At 39.3% G+C, this 24,596-nt stretch overlaps 1 protein-coding gene across 6 annotated transcripts in view; it reads left to right on the top strand.

The window, feature by feature from the left end:
* Window positions 1-24,112, top strand: part of RSBN1L (round spermatid basic protein 1 like) — a 59,814-nt gene extending 35,702 nt beyond the window's left edge. For 3 of the 6 annotated variants that reach the window (XM_072858746.1, XM_072858711.1, XM_072858757.1), the window contains 5 exons: window positions 8,501-8,638; window positions 8,836-8,978; window positions 12,232-12,399; window positions 17,516-17,624; window positions 17,712-18,823. In XM_072858746.1, the coding sequence (XP_072714847.1) occupies window positions 8,501-8,638; window positions 8,836-8,978; window positions 12,232-12,399; window positions 17,516-17,624; window positions 17,712-18,368 (1,215 nt within the window). In that variant the 3' untranslated portion in view covers window positions 18,369-18,823. Of the gene's footprint in view, window positions 1-8,500; window positions 8,639-8,835; window positions 8,979-12,231; window positions 12,400-17,515; window positions 17,625-17,711; window positions 18,824-20,286 lie in introns of those variants that run through there. The other 3 variants (XM_072858738.1, XM_072858719.1, XM_072858728.1) reach the window with 3 other exon arrangements.
* The last annotated feature ends 484 nt before the right edge of the window (window positions 24,113-24,596 follow it).

The raw sequence follows: 24,596 nt of genomic DNA, 5'->3' as shown, positions 1-24,596 counted from the left end.
TAAGCACACATTGTGTTCAAAGGAGAGATCCTTGCTGTGTGCCACAAAATTGGTCCTTTCATATTGATAGTTATGTGAACACAGACAAATGAAAGCTGCCCGCTGTTTGTTGTTACTAGACCATGTTTCTGTAGCAGTTTTGAGAACATCATGCAAATGTCAAGGTGTGTACTGGTCCTCTGGAAAAGCCCATCCTGCATAGACAGAAAGGTTAGTTTGACTGGATTGGTGGGTTTTGGTTTTTTTGACATGTCCATATTTACTAGCTTTACCATCTTATTTTCTAGGTGGTTAAGACAGGAGTGTCTTAACTTTTTTCTGGAAATTGAAACCTAGGCTAAATGGTCTCTAACTCTTCTGTGTCTTGCTTCTCTTGATGCCTATTTCTTTAAGGTGGTATGCTTATCCTCTTCCAGCTTTGAAGAATCTGTTTGGTGTTTTTGAGTTCTCATTGATTTATTAAAGCTTTGTTTCTTTTTATCTTGCTGCCTTCGTACTGTAGAGTATGTGAGGACACTCATTAAGCCTATTCAGTTTAGGAAAAGTCACTTGTATTTTACACTGCTCAGTGTGCAGTTAGACAAATTGTCAGAGCCAATCTAGCACTTGTTGCTGCTAAAAGAGAATGTCCTCCTTGCTTCTTTCCTCCTAGTTGTGTGTTCTTGTGCCAAGCTGTGGTGCTTCTCGAACTGGTGAGCCAGTTTGTTTTGTTAATCCAGCAGAAAACTTAACCTACTCCTGAGTTATTGGTTTTATCACTGAGTTAGCAAATTATATTAGTTTACTATCCCAGAGGTAGCTCAAGGATGAGTGCAGGACTACACAATCAGCCCCATTCCATAACAGCAGGCAGTTTGCATCTTCAGAGAAATAATTTTTGTTGGTGTTTTTCTCAGTCTGAAGTAACTTATTCCATGTTGCCTACGTTAACTGTGGTGGACACTGGATATTCAGATAGTGTAAAGAAGAATAGAAGTATTTTAGAGGAAGAAATGCAATAGTAATGATAGTTCATGTTTGTGTTGTGACCTCTCTTCTTAAAGTTCTGGACATAGAGCTTTTCACTCCGGTTCTCTTTCAGCCCCTCTTAATATTATCTTCTCTTTGCTGTTCTCCTTGTTTAGCTCTTAAAAGTTTATCTTTTGCAGAGAGGTTTTTGCTGTTTACTCCTCTTCTAATTTGTGAAATCTTGCTTGAAAATATTTGTTCTTCTAGTATTTGAGGGGAATTGCTGAAAATATTTTTCTTTAAAGAAAATTTGAAATAATTGGTTAGTGTTTCATTTTTCTTAAAGATTTGTACGGTGTCTGTTTCCATATATTGTGTTATTTTCCTTTGTTCTGGAAAGAATTCTTTATATTGGAACTATGTGTCTCTTCAGTTGTGTTTCAGTAGCTTTCAGTAGAATTTTGCTTTCAATAGAATTTGCTCCTTGCTTTTAAGCTTTTTGAATGTTTGGTTGGTTATTAAGAAGTTTTAATGGTTTTTAGCAACTGCTTGCTGTTATACAAGTTCCCCAAAGTGTAGCCTTCCCCCCCCCCCCCCCCCCCCTTTTTTTTTCCTTTCTGGATGATGAAAAATTGAATTTTAGCTCTGTTAAAGCATATATATTGCCCTGTTCTTTTTTGTCAGATAATCCGTAAGACTATGTGTAAGAGACTATTCTGATAGATGATGGCAGCCTATTGTCTTCCAAGCAAAAGAAGTTTTCACTTATTGAATATCATTGAACAAAGAATCAGTTCACATGGAATGACATTAGAAATCTGCAACACATGCTCATTTGTTTTCCACTTGGAAAATAGTTACCTTTCCAGATTGCTTCTTGACAGTTTCAGCCAATAAATATGAAATGACATATATATGTTGCTCTCTTTGTTCACTTATTCTGTATTAACAGAAACCAAACCTAAACAAAACCCTAGGGGTTTGTACTGGCAGCTTGGACAGGATCTGAGACTGAACCTTGTCATAGATCTTCCCGAGTTACAAAAGCATTCACAAGATCATTTTCCATTAAGATATCTAATTGCTGCTGTTATTAAATTATTATTTTTTTTTAATTCTTTATCAACTGCTTCACTGTGTTTGTGTCACCAGAATTCAGAATAATAGGTCATCTTGCTTTTGAAAATGTCTGTCCATCCGTCATATTATTTGAGGATATCAGCTGCAAGGTGAAACATGTGAAGTGATAAACTACAGTGGTAAAAGGACACTGGTGGAGCTATACTGCAGTAAAAATCTTGGGATTGCATTTCCAGAAACTTCCAATTGGGAAATGGTGTATTTGTTGAAATTAAAGCTTTAATGATAATGGATCACCTTTGAGTAATCCTAGAACTGTCGAGGCATCTTATTCTGATACCAAAACCCTGACTTAAAAAAAAAAAAAAGTAGTATGAAGTACATGTGGTTTAAAAGTAAAAAGTAGCCAAGTAGATTTGCAAGTATTTTTAAATTCGGAGGGATTTTGATGAATATTTGTTCAGTGAAATTTTGATGCTTCAGTACTGGCTCCCATTTGGAGCTGAAAATATATGTAAGCATTTAAGGATTTGAAAAGAGTTGGCAAGGAACAGAAAACCTTTTGGGCACTTTTTCAAAATGTACCAAATAAGAAAGAATACTACATTGCCTCTTCATGACTATGGTGTTTGAGGTAACAGATTTAGAAGAATAACAGTGAATGTGAAGCTGGAGGTTTCCAGTTCTAAGATACAAATGTGTAAATGCATTGCTTGTGCACTTGCGTAGTGAACTGGAAACTCACTATTCCCTTTGATCTGTCAGCATATTTTTATGGTGATTTAACATTTTTGTTGTTTTTGTTAGTCTTTGGTGGGGCTTTCTTTGTGGGTTTCTTGAAATTATTTTGGGTTCAGTGGGTTTGTATTTTTTTTTTTGTTGTTCTATGAGGACTGCTTTTCCAGACTTCCTGGTTTTAAAGTGGAAAAACTGAAAGAAATGTATACCTTTAAATTTCTCACAGGAAAATGTTAGAACTTCAACTGAAGAAAAAAAAAAAATCCCCTACTATATTAAAAATAGGAATTCAGCTGTGACTTGCCCCAGTTTGTTTTTTTTAATTAATATCTTGAAATGCTTGGTTTCTGTGGACTGTTCCTTCCAGTTTGTGTCTTCAAACAGAAAATGGAAACATCTTTAACATGTAGTGTCTAATATGTTTCCTATTTGTAGGATGATAATGCTCAAATATATTGTTGTCAGTATTTTTATATATATATATATATATATATATATTCAGATTTAGTCTTCAGATTCTTTTAGACACCAAGGTGTTTATGCCAAAATATTTGATTTTTAGAACTCCTTACTTAAAACTGAGCAGGTTAAGTTACACTAAAAAATCAGCTGATGCCATACTAGTCACAGAACCAGATAATTCTTAAGTTTACTAATTCTAAATTCAGTGGTGGTTTTACTGTCATAATTTTCCACTACCTTGATGCAAGAGAATTACATCTCTTGTCACCTAAAAAAACACACATACTTCAAACTTAAGCTACATGAGAAGAAAGAAGTTAGGCTATGTCGTATTTATTCAGTTATGTGTTTCTATCTATTTTACCTGTCTGTTGTATTATACTGCATCTAATTGGTGATTTTTTTTGTGTATGTGTATTGATTCTGTTCATGTTGACCACATGCTAGAACAACTGCATGTCATGGATTCCTTCTTTTATTCTGGGTTTAGATTGTTCCAGCTATTTATTTGAGCAAATTTGTAACATTCTAAAAACAGTCACACTGTAACCTGTAAAATTACATTCTGGAAGATTACCTTATAAAAGGTGTATAATATTTGATTTGTGGTCAGTGCATAATTTAATGTATAGAATTTGATGAAAAAGTACTGGTTTTAGGACATCAGCGTTGTTTTTGTGAGTTTAGAAATATATAGAGGAATATTTCTCTCTTCCTATGAACAAACCAGCTATGGGATACTGACAGTAAAAGGAAAGGAAAATGTTGCTGTTATCTAATATTCCATAGATTATATTTATTTTGTTGTTGTCTTTAAGAGGATTAATTTTACTTTAGTCATTGGTCAAACATCAATGGAAGGTTTTTGGTGTTTCCACACTATTACTTAGTAGAAGTCTGATTTTGGAGTGAGTGAAAAATAATTTTGTTTGCTAGCTAGTCCTTTCCTCTAAGAATGACCTCACCTTTTTACATATGTTTTTCTAATTCTTTAGCCTAATCTAAGATAGTGTCATTTAAATAGCAACCCCTGACCTAAGTCTAGAGTTTAGGATGCTATAACCCAGTCCATGGAAGAGATGAGATAGGAGTCACTTTTCATTGCCTCCTCTTCCAGACTGCCTCTTGTTCTTTCTGGCCAGGCATTAGTCTTTATGGCTTACGTCTTTGTTTAATTCTTATTTATATAATTTTCTAAAATAAATAAATAAATTCTTCAGGTAATTTTTGGATTAAAATCAGACCTGTTCCTTAAGCTGGCTTCCTGTCCACCTTTGGAAGACCTAATGCTGGCAGGAGAGAAGGGAAGAAGAGACAGCAGATCTTTCTCTTTCATCACCATCACCAGCACAGATTTATTTTCCATTTATACTGGGTCTGGATGGGTTAGAGTTAGTTTTCTTCATAGCAGCCTATTATGGGGTTGTGTTTTGGATTTGTGACTAAAACTGTTGATAACACACTGGTGTTTTGGCTGGTGCTGAGCAGTGCTTGCACAGTGTCAAGGCTTTCTCTTTTTCCCTGTTCTGGATCCCCTGGTGAGTAGGCTGGGGTGGGCAAGAAGTTGGGAGGGGACATGGCTGGGACAGCTGACCCATACTGAATGGCAGGGATATTCCATGTCATATAACATCATGCTCAGCAATAAACTGAGGGGGCTGGTGGGGGGTGTTGGTCTGGAAGGTAGCTATTGCTCGGAGACTGGCTGGGCGTCAATCTGCTTGTGGGAGATAGTGAGTGGTGAAAAACACCACTTGGTGTTTTTTCCTCTTTTCTTCACTTATTAAACTGTCTTTATCTGGACCCACGCGTTTCCTTGCCTTTCCTGTTCTCTCCCATGTCTCTCACCATTGCGAGGGGGTGAGTGAGCAAGGGGCTGTAAGGTACTTAGCTGCAGCCTGGGGTTAACCCACCACAGAGTTCTTAAACGCTCAAACATTTCATTCTGTGTATTTGCAATGATACGACTCAGAATATGGTCCCAGAAGAAACTGCTCATAATTTGTAACTTTTACATTATCTTAGCATTATTTTTGGTATTTCACCTCTCCCAAGCTGGATCTTGAAAAGCAATCTGTTCTTCCTGGTGAATGAGGGGAACATAATTGATCAGGAGAGCTAGGAGTGAATTGGGATGGACAAATAATGCTTAAAAAAAGTTGAGTTGATCTTTCAGTTTTAACTTTCAGTGACATAGTCTTTTTGGGAATATGTAAGAAATTTCTTAATTGATCCACCTTAAGGATTATGTTGCACTTAAACACTTTTTTACTTTATGCTTCACTACCAGCACCTAATGGTACATAAGCCAGATGGGTGAGTTGATCAGCTGAAAGCTTCACAGCTTCTCCTAACTTGACTTCAGTTAGATTTTTTGGGGGAAGTTGTAGAGTTTTCAGTTGGAGTAGTTCCACAACTAGTTTATCATACGCAATGTGAATCACAGAATCACTTAGGTTGGAAAAGACCTTTAAGATCGAGTCCAACTGTTAACCTAGCACTGCCAAGTCCACCACTAAACCATGTCCCCAGGGGCCACATCTGCATGTCTTCTAAATACCTTCAGGGATGGTGACTCAGCCACTTCCCTGGGCAGCCTATTCCAATGTTTAAGAACCCTTTCAGTCAAGGTGAACAGGCTGGATCGATGGGCCAAGGCCAATTGTATGAGGTTTAACATAGCCAAGTGCTGGGTCCTGCACTTGGGTCACAACAACCCCATGCAATGCTACAGGCTTGGGGAAGAGTGGCTGGAAAGCTGCCTGGTGGAAAAGGACCTGGGGGTATTGGTTCATAGTCGGCTGAATGAGCCAGCGGTGTGCCCAGGTGGCCAAGAAGGCCAACAGCATCCTGGCTTGTATCAGAAACAGTGTGGCCAGCAGGACTAGGGAAGTGATTGTCCCCCTGTACTCGGCACTGGTGAAGGCCGCACCTCGAATACTGTGTTCAGTTTTGGGCCCCTCACTACAAGAAAGACATTGAGGTCCTGGAGCGTGTCCAGAAAAGGTCAATGAAGCTGGTGAAGGGTCTAGAGCACAAATGTTATGAGGAGCAGCTGAGGGAACTGGGGTTGTTTAGCCTGGAGGAAAGGAGGCTGAGGGGAGACCTTATTGCTCTCTACAACTACCTGAAAGGAGGTTGTAGTGAGGTGGGTGTCAGTCTCTTCTCCAAGTAACAAGCAATAGGATGAGAGGAAATGGCCTCAAGTTGCGCCAGGGGAGGTTTAGATTGGATATTAAGAAAGATTTCTTCACTGAAAGGGTTATCAAGCATTGGAACAGGCTGCCCAGGGAAGTGGTGGAGTCACCATCCCTGGAGGTATTTAAGAGATGTGCAGATGTGGTGCTTAGGGACATGGTTTAGTGGTGGACTTGGCAGTGCTAGGTTAACGGTTGGACTTGATGATCTTAAAGGCCTTTTCCAACTGAAATGATTCTATGATTCTAAGAAATTTTTCCTGATATCCAATCTAAACCCCCCCTGGTGCAACTTGAGGCCATTTACTCTTGTCCTGTTGTTTGTTACTTGGGAGAATGGTAGTGGTAGCAGAAAGAAGCAAGGAAAAAGGCAGAAAAATTATTCTCTCTAATCAGGGGTGTGGATGAAAACAGCAGCTTAATATCCTGGCCTGGAATGGTGGAATACTAAGCTAATTATGCCAGTGCAAGAACCATCCTTTTGCATGTTAGGTTTATCAATAAACTGTAACACATTTATGACTGTCTGTAGCTTCAGAAAGTGGTTTTAGGGTACTTTGGACTTGGTCTATCTAGTAAGCCAGTAATGACAAGTGAGTGTTCCTTCCTTGTCCCAGTGCTTTAGTTGTGTGAGCTCCTGATGCTTTGTGCCAGTGCAGATACAGCTGAGGACTGAGCTGATGCAGATTCAGCAGAAGTGAATGTTTTCTGACGTTTTATCACAGAATCACCAGCTGTCCGTGCAAAAAAGCTACAGGAATGTATGACTATAAGGATTTGGGGAATAGGGGAATGCTACTGTCTAGCAGTACTGCTCTTTTCAGTATGGCTGTGATGGCTTGCCATTACATTAGCTCAGACATTTTGTAAAATCCTACTTATAGTCAGTCCTCCATTTCCTGGGTGTGTATGATGACTGAGATGATCTGAAGAAGAGTATTTGGTTCTACATTTCTGGAATGCATCTGGTTACATCAGTCTAGCTTCTCAGAAGGGCACAGTATTCTTCCGTGTCGTATGATTTAGTTGTATTTTCAGGAACTGCTGCTAATTCTCCTCTGCACTGCCATAGTTACTAGGAATTTTAATGGTCTCTTTGGGTGAGGACCATAGCTAAGCTGTTGTTCATCAACTGTTTTCCTTGCACCTTTTTTTTCTTTTCTTGCTTTGGATGCAGAATGTCTAGAGATGCAGTGGAAGAGCCTTACTTGGTTTGTGCAGTAACCCATCTGCTCTTCCCTCTGTTCTGATCTGGTCATATTTCATCTAATAATACCACTGTGTCTTTCAGCCTGTTAAATAGGAGATTGGAGGCTTAAGGGGAAGTGATCTTAATCAGTCTCATGCCTAAGTATTTTGTTCATGTAACACGACAGATCAGATTATTGAAAAAAAAAAAAACTTAAAACAATATGTGTTTCTGTTCAAGTTGAAAATAAAAGATTTTTCATGAGGTGAATGTTACAGCCCTTAAAGTTTTAAGGGAGCACAAGACGTGTTAGCACAGCACAGCAAAAAGGAAGGAATAACTGTCATTCTCTCTCTTCCTGTACTAACTCTTTACGAGCCTTCTCTTCACTGTGATAATTAGCTCCACTTAATGTGCTCACACAGAGGCCATACTGGAGAGGATGATTAGCAGAGGAAAAGTTTAGAGTTTCATTAGTTGTAACTCAGGGTTCTGCCTAACTGTTACAGGAAAAAGGTAAAAATTCAGCTAGGCTTGAGTAATCCAGGTAAGAATCCTTATTTACTAGTTACTGAGCAGAACATATGTTAATAGCTTTTCACAGTTACTACTTTGGAATGTTATTTTCTTGAAAGGCAATAAATAGTTAATCTTATCTTCAGACTTTAAAATAAATAAAATACAAGTTGTCATGTGTCTTTAATAAGAACTTCTGTCTTTGGTGATGAGTTCATAGTAATTGACTTCATAATAATCTTAAGTATACTGAAGACTAGGACTAACATCAATCAGAAAACATAATCATAGAGGTAAAGGTGTTTATTGAATGTAGACTTTGAGTGGTAGTGGACTCGGTATAACTTTTGCTGTCATATTCTACTTGTAGGTAAAAAGAACATACTCTCATGGTACGTATAGAGCTGGCCCAATGAGACAGATCAGCCTGGTTGGAGCAGTTGATGAGGAAGTGGGGGATTACTTCCCTGAATTCCTTGATATGTTGGAAGAATCACCCTTCTTAAAAGTAAGGACAGAAGGGAATGGGCTGGGAGAAGGGGAACAATACACTGTCTAGTACTGTTATAACAAAGTGACAGTATGTGATACTTGCTTAGATAATTAAGTGGTCTAATAAATGTTTTCATTGTGACAGATAAAGGTTGCTTTTCAAATGTTTTTGAAGTAACTCACTTCAAAATTGTGGCTTATATTTCCCGTTAGTGTACACTGCCATGGGGAACACTTTCTAGTTTAAAATTAGAGAGTCGTAAAGACAGTGATGATGGTCCCATTATGTGGGTACGTCCAGGAGAACAGATGATCCCTGTGGCTGACATGCCAAAGTCACCTTTCAAAAGGAAGAGGTATGTTGAATTATTTTGCCTGATACATGTCTGGTTAGTATTCTTTCTCTACAAATTGATTTTGTCCTAAACCTTTTACTGGTTGATACTATATCTTAGTATAAATTTCTGTAGATCTTCATCTCAAAATATACTTTTACATTGCTTTGTTTTGTAAGGATGTGGATTTTTAAAAAAAAATTGTTTACTGTTTGGCCAAGTAAGATGCTGGTCCTTTTTGGAGCTTTAGTAGGAATTTAAAGTGAAAACTGCAGGGAAATGTGAACAGGCATACAACTACTCATGTATGCCATGAGACTGGAATTAATACCTCTGCTCTTAAAAGTGATTGGATGTTTAAAGACCTCAAGGGACAAGGGCTTCTCTCTCATCTGAAAGATAACACCTCCAACATTAAATGACATCTTTAAGCTTTGCTGTGGTACTGGGTATAACTACCAGCTTAAGAGTAGGGTTGTCCTCTGCAGAACTTGAATATTATGTGTCATGAGAAATTATGTCTCTGGAGTTCTCTTGTTCAAAATTCAAACATAAAAAGGGAGCATACAAGAAGTGGAAGCAGAGTCAGGTGCCTCAGGAGTACAGAGACACTGTCTAACCATGAAGGGGATGTAGTTAAAGCCAAAGACCATCTCGAGTTCAGTTTGGTAAGGGATGTGAAGGGCAACAAGGACTTCTACAGGCATATGGACAGCAAAAGAAAGACTAGGGAAAATGTAAGGTGTCTGCTGCATGAGGCAAAGGGCCTGGAGACAAAGGACACAGAAAAGGCCACGATACTCAATGCTTTCTTTGCCCTTGTCTTTACTGGTGAGATTTACCTTCAGGAATGCCAGGTCCCAGAGACAGTAGGAATGTCTGGAGCAAGGACTACTTGCCTTCAGTGGAGGATAATCAGGTTAAGGAACATATTAGACATACAGATTAGACAGACACAAGCCCATGGGACCTGATGGTGTGTACCCACAAGTGCTGTGGGAGCTGGCCAATATCATTGCAAGGCCCCTCTTGATTGCCTTTGAAAGGTCATGGCAATTGGCAAAGGTTCCTGAGGACTGGAAGAAAGCAGACGTCACTCCAGTCATTTAGAAGGCTAAGAAGCAGGACTTGGGGAACTGCAGGCCAGTCAGCCTCACCTTCATCCTGGGAAGGATGCCATTTCAAACACGAGGGATAAGATGATCATTGGGAATAGCTAGTGTGATTTACAAAGGGGAAATCATGCCTTACCCACCTTATAGCATTCTACAATAAAACAACTGGCTCGGAGGGTGAGAGGAGTGCCATGGGTGTTATCTTGACTTTAGCAAGGCTTTCCACACTGGACACCTGTCTCCCATAACATCCTAATAGACTAATGAAGGACAAACTAGACTGATGGACAGTGAGGTGGTTCAAGAACTGGCTTAAGTGCTGTGCTCAAAGGGTTGTGATCAGCAGCACAAAGTCCAGCTGGAGGACAGTCACTACTGGAGTAACCCAGACATTGATACCTTGTGCCAAGACTGTTCAGCATCTTCATTAATGGGACAGAGCACACCCTCAGCAGGTTTGCAGCTGATACAAAACTGGAAGGAGTGGTTGATGCACCAGAGGGTTGCACTGCCAGTGAGAGGGACCTTGAGGGGCTGTAGAAATGGGCCACCAGAAGTCTCATGAAGTTAACACTGGGATGTGCAAAGCCCTGCACCTGGGAGGAATAACCCTGTGCACCAGCACAGGCTGAGAAACAACTGGCTGGACAGCAGCCCAATAGAGAAGGACTTGGGTCTCTTGGCAGATGACAGGTTGACCATAAGCCATCAGTGTGCCTTTGTGGCAAAGCAGGCCAGCAGCCTCCTGGACAGGATTAGGAAGAGCACTGCCAGCAGGTTGAAGGAGGCGATTCTTCCCCTCTGCTCATCACTGGTGAGACACATCTGGAGTATCATGTCCAGTTCTGGGCTTGCCAGTCCAAGACGGACATGAGCATACTGGAGCAGGTTTGGTGACATGAAAGGTGGGCATGGGAGAACTGGGATTTACCCTTGAGGAAAGAAGGCTCAGTGGGATCATTTCAATGTGTGTAAGCATCTGATGGGAGGTTGTAAGAAGGACTTTTTTCAGCAGTGCTCAGTGGCATGACCAGAGTTAATGGGCACAAACTCAATTACAAGAAATTGCATTTAAAATAAGGAAAAAAAATTACTATATGGGTGGTTGAACACTAGGACAGGTTGCTCAGAGAGCTTGTGGAGTCTCTGTCTTTGGAGTTGCTCAAAACTTCACTGGACATGGCCCTGAGCAACCCATTCTAGTTGAGTGGGGGAAGTTGGAACACATAGTCTCCAGATGTCCCTTCCAACCTTGGCTATCCTATGATTATAAGCAGCTCTTGAGAATGTGGCACACCATGTTGGCTCCAGGTGGCCAAGAAAATGGTCTTGTGGCTCTGTTCCTGCTCTGCAGTGTTTCTTTCACTTTCATTAAACCTTGAAGAAATAATCTGCTGCTGCTTCTCATTCCCAGTTCCACAACATGGAACTAAATATACGTAGACATTTCCCAGCAGTTTGGTAGAAACAAGAACAGTGAAGAATGACTTCCGGCACAATTGAAATGTGTACCTAATAGTCAGGAAGCAGCAGAGGCCGACAGTTCCCTGCCAGGGGCTGATCATGGTAGGGCCCAGTCTCACAGTGGCTGAGGGAGGCGGGTCGGGCAGACCTGGGGTTTGGGGACCAGATTCAGCTGAGACTCCAGTGCGTCAGGCAAATATGTATTGATGGGGTAGGTCTGAGGTCAAGCCAGGAAGTCAGTCTGCCAGTGAGGATCAGGTCCAGTGATTGCCAGGCAGGTCCATTGTGACAAAGCTGTCCTGAGGTCAAGCTGGGAAGCAGGTCTGTGGCCCAGCACAGCTGTGGCTGAAGTGAAGATCAGTGCTGCTGCAGCGTGGCACAGGCCAGGAGCTCCTGGGCTCTTTATCCAGGTTTGTGGGTGGAGACTGCAGGTGAGGCTGCTCAGTCATTACGGCCTTTTAGTGCACTCAGGGCCCTGACACTGTGGTGGTGTTTTTGTTTGTTGTTCTTTTAATTGTGTAGGTGGTCTGACTTTTGCATAGGTAATTACATTTTTAATTTGTCCTAAGTGTTACTGTTTTTCTCATTTGACTGTATGATCTCATTGAAGGGAGTACAACAACGCTATTGGCTATGGTGGAAATTAGGTAATTAAGAGAAATTTCTATATTGCTAATACTGTTTTTCTTATACAGAACTACCAATGAAATAAAAAACTTGCAGTACCTACCTCGAACCAGTGAACCCCGTGAAATGCTATTTGAAGACCGGACACGAGCCCATGCAGATCACATAGGACAAGGTTTTGAACGACAGACTACAGCTGCTGTGGGAGTATTGAAGGCTGTGCACTGTGGAGAGTGGTATGTGTTGATTGACTTATTGACCTAGGTGTTTGAAAAATATTTGCCTGAATTTCCATTTATAATTGGTAGAAGGAGCACAGAATAGCTTAATCTAGTATTAGAGATTTAATGAAGACTTAGTAGATCCTGGACTTTTTTTCCCCCCTTTATCTCTATGCACTAGGTATGTTTGTCTGCCCTCTGCTAGACTGGATACAGTTTTGCTGTGTAGTTGAAACTAGAAAGGTGCCTTACAATGACAGTTTAATAGCTATAATTGAGTTGCTGTAACTGAGTTCACGTTAGATGTAAAAACACTTCAGACTTTGTTTTGCTTTAAATAGTGCATGCAGACTGACCTGACTTTCTGCCTCAGAAGTGTACATGAAGACCTTTTGGCAATTCTTTGTGTTGTCTGGAGATGAGCAGAACTTTTATGCTTCTGCTTCAAAATCATGGCTGTTACAACTGTGATTTACTTATGGTAGATCACCTAGGAAGAATCTTGCTGGCGGCTAGGTGATGTTCTTTGGTGTCTGTCTTTGGAATTCCCATACAACATTCAGGAAATGAATGTATCATTTGAAGCTGTTTACGTTTTAGCCAAATAAAAAGCCCATAATCATATGGGTTTCCTGGCCCAGATCTAAGAAGCATTTTTCAGGATCTTCTGACCCTGGTTTGTGAGAATGACCTTAGTTTTGGAGGTTGCCTTTGCATACGTAAACCCTAAAACCACCTTTTGCTCTTTATATCTGTCTGGAATTTAGAAGAGTGAATTCCCTGTGGATGAAATGGTGCAAATTTGTGTTACAGTGCATGAGTTCACTGAGATAGAAGATTGAATGATTGCTGTTGGGGAAGAACTGGATTGTTCAGAGGTTAATGTGTTTTTATTTTGGGCTCTGAGGTTTTGCAGTTTTACTTCCTCTTTAGGTTGATGATAGCTGGAGCCTTAAACTTCCTGCTTGCTCTGTGAGAAGCTGGAGTGAATTAAGACTGAGCAGTGGTAGCAGGGCAAGAGCTGGGATACTGTGTAGGTCTGATTATTTTAAATTACACTTCGCACTTATGAGAGAGAGAGAGAGAGACAAAGCTTTATCAAAGAAAGTAAAAAAAAAAAATAAAAAAAAAAAAGCCAAAGACACTCACACACAGCCCTGCCTTGCGTGCCTGTGGAAATTAATAAGAATTTAAATTGATAGTAATTTAAATGTTTGTGGGAACTTCCCATTCTCACCCTGTAACCTTCATAACAAGATCCTCCTCCCTTGGAAATCATTACATGTGCATTTACATTCTAAAAATAAGTTTTCTTGCTTTTCAGATCTAAGCCATCGTCTTTTCTCATACGTTGGAACATGTGGAAAAGGGTGTCTATTCAACCTCCATTAAAACTCCTTTTAAACTTGGAAAAATGAATAGAGTTAGTCAAAATAAAAACTATGTAGATTAAATAGTAACCTGAAAATAGGCAAAACTAGGCAGAACTGCCCAACAAACTGGAAAGTACTTCAGTTTGGAGGAAAAAAAGTAACTATTGGTGTTTCACTTCAGTGTAAGGACTGAAAATATATCTTTTAATGCAGAATAAAAAATTTGGGACTGACATACGTAGAGAACGAAAATACAGTCACCACAGTAAAAATTATGTATTTCAAGCTTGATTTGACCTCAATGATAACTTCTGCTTTCCCTTTTCACTTTTTTGCATAATTTTGAAAAGCCACTTCACTGTACTTACATGAAGAGAACTAATCAGGGCTTATGATAACGAAGCATCATTAACTAATGTAACACACAAAAATAATTTCAGATATTAGCTTTACCATAATTTGTCAGCTGTGGGTAGATTTATTTTAAAGGAAACAACATGCATGGAAACCTTGAAAAATCTGGGTGTCCTTTTTTTTTTTTAAATCTGTTTGAGTCGTTGGACAAAACTGAAAGTTGGAGGTATTCCAGGGGTGATTAGGGCACTATGGCAGTAAAAATGCACATGTTTTAATGATGAGATACCATATATAAAATTCATGTTTTCTTTGAGGAGAAAATGAAGGAATTCCTAGACTTGCTGAACTGAGTTGTTAGTTTGTGTTCAGTTAGTATAAAAATGAATTTGGTGTGCAAAAAAGCTTTGTCATCAAGAAGTTGCTGTAGATTTAAAGAAAATGGAATTTATTTAGTTGATAGGCATGACTGTTAATGTTAGGTAGGATGTCTTTCAGAACAGGCAGGGAACAGACAGGAACAGTACTGTTGAAAGGCAAAAAGCAGCTTTTGGGGACAGACAACAGAACTGGAAACAAAACAGTATTTGGAAGAACAAAAAAATAATTTTTGCTTTCCCAAATATGACAGGCTCTTGATTTGATATGTCTTGTAAAAATTAATGGATTATGATCTCTCTTTATTTCTGTGAATATTTCCAAATTGTAGAGGAGCTCTGGCTATTGCTAAGCAAACATTTTAAAGGCTGCACTGCATTGAAGTCTGATAAACACTGGTGTTGTGATCATGCTGATTACATAATGCCATTTTTGTAGGTGATACCAAGCGTGCTTTAGAACTTAAGAAATGCCAGTGAAATTTTAAATTATGGAAACTTTGAAGATTTTTACATGGGAAATTTGGGTGGGTTTTTACAGGGACAGCAAAAGATGCTTCATGGCATTGTTGTTGGCAAAATTAAACCCCTCCGTCCTGTGCTTCAGCAAGCAGCTTTCAAATTTGTGTTCCAGAGCATGAAGTTGTTAATGCTTTTCTATATGATCATAGGAATTTGTTATATATTGCCAGGCTTCATGCATTAGGTCATAAATATTAATGGTAAAACCTGTAATCTTGAATCTGTTTTGAAAAGTTACAGCAAAAAGAGTCCAGCCCTTTTGAAGAATGAGGTTAAGGGAAAAAAAAAATTGCCAAAAATAGTTCTAGCAGTGCTCTAGTAGGGACTCAAATGGATTTTTCTGAAGTCATCTTATAGTTCTGTTTGGATTTAATGGCTTTTTGGACATCTAACTGAACTAGCCTGCTACTGTTTTGCTTGGGGAAGGAGGGACACCCCCCCCAAACTTTAGGTTTTACAAAAAATAATCTCAAAGTTGTGCTAAATATCAAATCTGCAAATGCAGAATTAAAAATAATATGGCAATAATTTTTCTCTGTTGTGTTTGCAAAAGGAATGTCATGTTTTGTGATAGAATTGCAGCACAGACTTGGTAATGCATACTGTTGCACACGTATAGGGACTGAGAAAGGGAATGATTTAAAAAAATCATTAACTATACTTTGTCCTGTATAATGTGTAAAACATAGAGTAGACACTGCTGTGAAAACATTGCTTTGGACTGAAGTTATTTTAGTATGCAAATATTCTTTGTATTTATTTTAATTCTTAACTTCATTTACAAATATTATTAACTCCAGATGCAGATACATATTCTTAAACAAATAAAACAACATAACTGCATTATAAAAAGTAGATTCATATAGCTAATAATTTTTTTAATGCCACTGACTAGAGATGTTTCTGTAAGCTTTTTGCTTTCAGTGCTTAAATCCTCTTCAGGAGCATATAGACCAAAATATAGAGAGACATTTTAATCTTTGTGAAACTGAAAGTAAAACATGTGGTCTGAAAATTCTCCCTAGCATACTTTCAGTAGTTGATCTGGGATTTTTTTCCCCTGAAAATAGCCTCAAACTAGTTATTTTTTGCTTTATTGAGGTCATGACCTAAATAAAATTAATGTCTTGTCAGTTTAAAAAGCCCAATAAACTGTACATCCTTGCCTGCTTCTTAGAATGTTAGTAACACTATATATGTGTGTGTGTGTGTATGAAAATTGACGATCATCACTCTTTTTTTAAAAAGCAAGCTTGAACATCCATTAAATAAATTCTGGAACGTATGGAACTGTTTTGCCGCATCGGCTGCCCCTGGGCCCCAGCACATCCCGGCGTGTGGCTGGGCAGTTTGACAGGGGTGGAGGTGGCAGGCGCGGGGCGTGAAGGCTGTCCGGTGGGGCGGCGGGAGCCAGCCCGGCCCTGCGGCTGGGAGAGAGGCCAGAGGACACCTGGTTGTTCGTGGCTCCTTTCGGCAGCGCCTGGATGTTCCCTTACTGCACGGCTGTGGGGGAAGGTGTTGCACGCCTGTCAGCCCTGGGTGGACTCCGTAGGGGATGAAGGAAGGAAGTCATCAACCAGGCTCTTTCTGGCTGATGAATTTTCCTTGCAAAACGGCTCCAATGTGAGCTTTATCCTATGTAAATGAAATCTTCATATTGCCACACTTTTAAAAAACCTTTTAAAAACCAAACATCCCTCAAAAACAAATGTGTGGAGCTTAGTTTTATATGTTTCCGTTGAAGAACTGAGTTTGGGTGTTAGATCAGAAAGTGATAAGGATTATAGCTGTTTTTGTCTTTGTTAGCTAATTCTAGATAATGTCTCTAGAGGAATTATATAAATGGTGTGCATTTCTTGGGGGGAGGTGTTGTGGGACGAGGTGAATTCTCCTAGCAGTTTGAGTACGGAGGCAAACCCTAATTCAGATTTTGCTCTTCTGTAGCTCTCTAGTGAGCATAAACAGGAATGTATTTTTAAGGGATGTTCTGTGGAGGATGCCAGTATTTGCTGCTTACTAGCATTGTGGCAGCTTAACATAGATTCAGCTTTACTATGAACTCTGAACAAAGTGTTTGAGGCTAAGATACTAAGCTTGTTTGCCGTAATACTAGTCAGACTGCTGCACGCTTTGAGGTACCTGATGGGCGTATCATCTTAGTGTTGACAGAATAAGCCCAGTGTGTCTGGGGCATCTGTCTTTCAGCATCAAGGCAGACAGAGGTCAATTAAAAATGAAAACTAAAAATAGTGAGTTTTGTTGACCTTGCATTTCTGCTTTTACTGCCACTTGTAAAGAAATTGTGGTTAATTCATTTAACCAGTTTAATGAGGTTGTGTTTGAGAATTAGCCATTTTAATCAACCTTTTTTCTTCAAAATGTAGGTTACTCTAGAATTGTTGCTTTTTTAATCATTTGCTTTATCCTTGCTTGCAGATTTTCTTTATTGTTCTCTGTAGCATGTTAGTTTCAGCCTCTGACTGTGCAATTGTTATTCTTCTGTAGGTCTGAGCAGCCTCGTATAACCAAAGATGTAATTTGTTTTCATGCTGAAGACTTCTTAGAGGTAGTTCAGCGCATGCAACTAGATTTGCATGAGCCTCCACTCTCGCAGGTAAGCACGCTATGAACTGTTGATCAGGTGTCCTCTGAGTCCTAAATCAGCATTTTCACCCTTTCCCCCCCCATTTTTTTTCTCCAGTGTGTCCAGTGGGTTGATGATGCAAAACTTAATCAACTGCGAAGGGAAGGCATTCGATATGCCAGAATTCAGTTATTCGATAATGACATTTATTTTATCCCAAGGAATGTTGTGCACCAGTTCAAAACAGTTTCAGCTGTGTGCAGTTTGGCTTGGCATGTCCGGCTCAAGCTATATCATTCAGAGGAAGAACTTTCTCAAAATACAAGTACTGTTGAAGCAGGGACCTCTGCAGACCCCAAGTCTTCGGTTATTGGACTTCAGACTGACAGCAGAATTTGTACAATGAGCAAAACCACCTCCGAAGACACCAAATTTTCAGATGCTCTGCAGATGAAGTATCTGCAGCAGGAATTTCTGCCAATAAAACATGAACCTATTGCATCGCACCGAATAAAAGAAGAACCCATGAATGTTGATCTTGCTGAAAAGACAGTGGCACCTAATGATGTCGGGGGCCAGAATGTTCAGACTAGATTGGATCACGTTGAATTGACGGCATTTAAGTTGGAAGTGGATTCTAAATTTGAACCTGGCAACAAGGACTTACAAGGCAAGTTATGCCCTGGAGGTCACGTACATCCAGATGATACAAGACAACATAGTTCATCATATCCAAAACTGCATGGACAAAGAGAGGATGATTTTTTGTGCTAAATTTGTATATATGGTTTTAAATTCCTTTTTAAACTTAATGATGTAATAATGTAAAGATTCATAAATTCTGTGAGGCAAGTTTGTGACTTGCCTTCGCATCTGTTACAGAAAATAGTTATGTAGCTTTGTAACATTCCTCAGTGCCTGTCCATAACTGTGAAGTATCAAAGCACTTAGGGCCAGATGCACTGTAAACACTGCAGGTTTAACATAAAGAAGTCTTTAAATAATTTTGAGTTGTAGGTTATAGAGTAGAGCTGACATTTAACATATATATTTTTTGTAAGATGAGCCAGAATTCTTTTTGACGATTCCAGGCTTTTCCATAGAGCTTATTTATACCAATTTTTTCATTTTAAATGTGTCAGCACTGTAGTGTAAATATCTTTTTAAAAAATCTTTTTAGTGTGATTTATACTGAAATGTGAGCCGCTTAATAAAGGTTCATAATAACAGATTGGTTTTATTTTTGGGTCTGCAAAAAATAATTCAGTTAAACTGCCTCTCTAAATGGTTATGTTTCTACCTGCACTAATGCATAGGATGCCCTTACGCCATTGTGGGGTGAGGAGCTGTAGCAAACTGAGGTAGAGCTGAGGCATTCTTTGTAAATCAAGATTAGTCAGAATGCAGAATCAGTCCTCCCTTCACAGGATTCCTTACAGTTGTTCACTAAAGGCAGTCGCCAAACTCCTGCTGTCAGATGTTAACGTGGAAGAGAGAGGCAAGCCTTCCCTGTTGTGGAGGTCAGCTGGACACCCAGTGGGCTCCAGGAGTGCTACCAGTAATGGTGTGCATCCCTCTAGGTGAGCTGGTGCAAGGGAGCAAGCTCCCTTCTATGCGTACCTCCTCCCCTCACTCAAGCCACAGTTAAGACAGTTCCATTTCACATTAAAAAAAATGATCATGACAACCCCCCTCAACTTAAATCAGTTATCTGACTAAAATTAAAACAAAGACTATTTAAATGGTTACTTATCAAGCGGTAAAGGCCTCAACTTTAGCAGTGACCTGTAATTCACTGGACACATTTGGATTTGAATTGCTCCCTATGCTGATAGTGCTAGGCAATAAAGATACTTGCTGATGTGTCTAGTAGGAAGTCCTCATGAGTCCCAGTTTGGAAGCAAGAGTTGTTTCATTAAGAAAAAAGTAGTGGCGTCCAAGTTAACTGTTCTCCTCTCTCCCTGCCTCTGGAACACTTGAATTCTCTTAAGCTGTGTTCTGAGGGAAGAGGATTTAAAGGCTAGCTAGCATCTGATGTGGTGATGGCAAAAACTCTGTCATTTAACTTATTCTTTGTGTAACATTACTGTATAGTTCAAACACATCTGAACGATATTTCTTTTTCAGGTAGCTACAAATAGCAGTAAACTGCCCCACAGCCTGTCCATCAACTAAGTATTTAAAACTTCAGATCCTAGGCCTGTACAGAGGGCTTTCCAAAGCCCTCTGCATATCTGATTTTTTTTTTATTTTTCCCTATAACTGTCAAAGTTGTACATCCTTACGTACCCATAACCTTTGATGCACTTAGTGATCACTTTGGCTTCATCTGTAGCAATAGAACAATGTGATTTCCAGGTGATGTCTAATTCAACTACCTGAGGCCCTTTTGTTGCAAACGTTTTTTTGCTTATAGGTTGTTAAAATTCAGAATGTTGCTGTGTACTTATGCCTGGCACTAAAACCAGCCATTTAACAGATGAGTGCCCTGATTTGTTTAGATCTAAAATAGGTCTGTCAAGGAATTATTAATTAAATCAATATTTGAATTGCTAAACATTACTCCTACATAGCCATAGTTACGTATTAGAGAAGCAATAGGAACATGAATCTCTTGGATGTGGCTAATAGTCCTTAAGTCTTACTGCTATTTTCTTTAATGCTGGCTAAGAGATTGCTACCACTTTTGCAGCCTCAGGGATCTTGCTTTCCCTCCCACGCCATGAGCAAATGATTCATATGTGACATGGTAAGTTATTACTCTAGCAGATTCGGATTTGAAAAACGAATTGGTTCATGTAAGAATTTGAGCCTTCCTGATAGAAATGTGGTCTCAGCTCCCTTTGTGTTTTCTGGATTATCTGGAAACTTCCACCCATAATCTCTTTGGCTTTATGAACATCTGTACACAGTTACGCAGCCTTCCATTCCCGTTCTCTGTGCCAGCCGTTGGAGAACAGTAAAAGAGAAGAGCTGCAGGTTGTAGTTGTCACCAAGCATGCAGCTTTCCAAGTGGGTTAGCAGAAGGCTCCAGCTTTATCAAAACCAGCCTTGCCAGATACTGCTTTTAAAAACAAAACACCCCCCCCCCCCAATATTTAGTTTACTTAAAAAAATAAACACAAAACAAAACAAACCACAACCCCACACAAAACCCCCCAAAATAGTTTACTTATACAAACGAGATTTTTTTTTGTTTGTTTTTTAGTTGGTGATCCATGTGTTGATCATTCATTCTGGTTAAAGTATTTTTTAAAAATCTGTCAGATTTTAGTAAAGTGTATACATCCCCCTTGACAGCAAACAACTTTCTGCATCATAGGCCCTGTCCAGACTAAAAAAATAAATCTTTGAAAATGGTTTAGCAAACATGACTTTACACTTAAGAGTAGAACTGTCTCCTTTTGAAGACCTGCTCTGTGGTCTTGGCTGATACGGCCTCAAACTTCTGCTCAGGTATGGCTTGGTTCTGAAATTTTGCTCCTAGACTGCCTACATCTTCAACCCATTTTTTTTCTGTAATGACTTTCAGAATTTTAAGAGATTAAAAAAAAAGTGGCAGTTCTTGCAATTTTTATGCATCCTTTATTTTTGATTTTTGAGACAGCCCAGATTCTCATTTTTAGACAGGATTCCTTGCAGACAAAATATGACCAATACCAGGATTGCCAGTGGCTATCAGAACTCCCTTTGTATTCAGAGGTGTAACCAGTCTGGGCTGGCTGGCCATGCTAGTGTATACTTCTTACTTTGCTGTTAAAAAAAACCCCGAACCAACAAAAAGCAGCCTTTGTGCTCTACCTGTGGTGTATTCATTCTGATGTGGTTGCTCTTTAAGAGGGGAGTACCTTTTCTGAGAATTTCAGCCCCTAAGTTGTTCATTAGTCTGTCAAAGGTCTGGCTTTGGTTTCAGGTGGTCCTACGCTATAACCTCTATTCCTGCCACATACAACTTCATATTCAGACTTTTGCTTCAGCAATAAATCTTTCATGCCTTCTGATGTACTGAAACTAGTCTTTGCTTATTGCTTTTTCCCCCTTCCTAGATTTCAGTTCTATAGAAATCTTTCTGTTACTTCAGCTGAAATCTCCAGTGTTTTAGTTGTCTCTCTTGGCCCTTGTTCTTCTGCAGATTGGAAAAATCTGCCAAAGGCCTGTTGCCTGTACTGCGATGGTATTGACATCTGTGTGTTTGCAGTGGTGTTCCAGTTAATGACATGATGTGCAGAAATTTAGACATGCTTTCCTAGACTTTCCTAGATATTGGTGCCATATTTGTGGGTAGCAAAGAATTGCATTGTTGCTGTCACTACCAATAGCTTCAAGATGGTAGCTACTTTTTTTTTTTTTTAATTACTGGATCTTTTGCATTTCACTGGCAACTGACTTCATGTGTTACAAGTGTTACTCAGTGTTGTGTCATCCCCCAGCCCTCCAAATGCCTGCAAATTGACTCTGAAACAGCATTTTCATTACAGGTACTGCTGGCATGCAGATTTTCCCTTCCTTGTTACTATAGTGAATATTTCAATACTTCTTTAACTGAAATATTAATTCTGTCTAGTATTAGAAATAAAGTATTATTTCAGAGGGTAATGATTTAAGTATTCATCTGTGAAAGAATTCCTTGGTGGTAAATAAAACTGGTTGTTAAGCAGATATACATGTGCACAGTAAATAAGTTGGCATTGCAAATGATGTAGGAAATGGAAACGTAAAATAGTAGAATGCTGTGTAACAGATCTGAACGTTACACATTTGGAAAATTGAGTAAGTCTTCCAAGAAACACGGGACTGGTATTCATTGATCAAAGTGACTGTTCTCTAATATCTGCATGTGAATAAGGATGCCGAATTGATCGAAATAAACCCATGTTTTCTCCATGCTCATTGGCAAAATAAACTGTTGTGAGACAGTAGACTACCACCTGACCCCACGAGGATGAAAACCGTGCTAATTCTGATCAAGAGATGAAAGAACTGTGCAGGCTTCTCCAGTGTAATTGTATTCATCTTTTCCAGTGGTCAGGTACGTGGAGAGCCTTGTCTTTGGGCAGACCAGGGCCTGCTACCTGCCTGTGAGGGTAGACAGGTTGGAAATGGAGAGGACAGATTCCTGCTGATCTATGCTTCGCTGTGAATGAATGACACTGTTGAGAATGTTTTCTTTGATTGTGAGTTGCTGTGTTCAACTGGTGTTTTATTACTTTCTCAAACAGATGAAATGCACTTTAAAAACTGTGTAATAGGCGATGCTGATGCTTTGTGCAGATCCCACTGAATTTGCAGCATACATGGGAAAGTTTGGGAAACTTTGATTCCCATCAGTCACTCATTTCATTTTCCTTAGAAATGCAAATTACTTTGTGTTCTGTTCAGAAGCCGTGGTTAACATCACTATATCTAGGTTGCTATTTCTGTTAGAATCATCAGGGATACTGACTTTGCAAATTTAGTGTATTATATCCTAACCGCTGTTTTTCTCTGTGCTACGATGCTACTGTTTCCTCTGCTTTGGAGCCGTGCTGTACTTGAGTGCCAGCTAAACACTGATCTTCTCATGTTCTGGTCATGCTGGTAGAGGAGGGCATTAGTCCTAAACAGCCCTTTAATATTTGGTGTACAGTTATGATAATCTGATACAAACATTGATTAAAACAGCAGTTGAAACTTCTATTTTTATCAAGTTTTATTTTTCAGTAACTATTTTGATATTATGTTTGCTTTTACCAATTGGTTTCCAGTCCACCTGAATGGAAGTGCAACGTTTGGTTGAGCTTAGGCCTGTGTTTTAAGGACTATGCTTTTTACGGCGGTGTTTTTATCTGGTTGTATTGGGACAAAATAGGGCAGTTAGCCAAGAGCTATTCCGTAAGTGTCTCACAAAGAAGAAAACCTTGAGAATTAGACCTGTGTGTGGAAGACTAATGTAATGTAAGTCAAGGTTGCTAACGCCATATCCTAAGCATACAATAACACTCAGGTACTTGTCTGTCTGATCCATGCAGTTGAGAGCTTTTGTTAATCTCAGAAATTAAATTCTTAGACTGAAAAACATGTTTTAGCAGTTATTTCTTTATAAGCTTCAAAAGGAACACTGAGATAAAAACACAGATAAAATAAGCTCGGGTTCCCATTTCTTCCCTGTTTCTTGCTCTTACGCTGTCGTTCTGCGCTGTATGAAGACTTCTCTTATATTTGCCTGCTGTGATATTGGTTGTGTTAGAAAAGGCAGACCGAAGGAAATGGTGTTACTGAGTTGTAGATTTTTCTACTCTTTATCCAACTTCAGTACAAGTACAAGGAGAAAATGTTGAATTAATATTTACTAGTATTCCAGTGGTCCAACTGCAGCAATTCCTTAAATTGCCTTAGTCTGCAAAGCCTGATGCTTTTCAGCAGCAAGGCGATACCCAGGCCTGTTCAGGTCTAAAAAGCTCATACGGGAGACTATCTCCATCCAAACCTTACAACAATAAAGGTACAATGAAAAGGTACAAACATTCTTTTTCCAACTCGGCGTAGTTATTTTTACCTCAATCTTAATTTAAAAAAAAAGTGTGATGTGTGTTACATGATAGTGCTGTGCTTTCTGTGCTAATAAATTCAAAGAACTTATTTCTGAGGATGGTGTTATTCTGGAGCTTTATTACTGAAAAACAGTGTTATTTGTTCCCAAACTACAGTGGTGTTAAAATAGGTAACACCTAATGTTGTTAGAATTCTGAGTTTCTGGGAGTCTCATAAGTTTCACTTTCATCAATACCTTTGTGTCACCCAACCTTTAAACTGGGCAAATGTGAACATTTCCATGAGATTACTCTAGGATTTTGTTTCTGTACCACTATGCACGTATGTCAGAAAATAGTACTGCTGCGATCGCTTAAATCGTTGTGTAACTCAGTCCTGTGCTAGCTTATTTTTTCCTATTGGCACCCATGCCTAGCAGTGCATCCTGTGTGGATGTGCACCCCTTCTTAGAGCATTTACGTTAAAGTTTGT

This window comes from Ciconia boyciana, chromosome 1, assembly GCF_034638445.1.
Source record: "Ciconia boyciana chromosome 1, ASM3463844v1, whole genome shotgun sequence".
In the NCBI taxonomy this organism is placed as follows: domain Eukaryota; kingdom Metazoa; phylum Chordata; class Aves; order Ciconiiformes; family Ciconiidae; genus Ciconia; species Ciconia boyciana.
The sequence above is the reverse complement of the archived record's forward strand: the minus strand, read 5'-3'. Positions and strand labels throughout refer to the sequence as shown.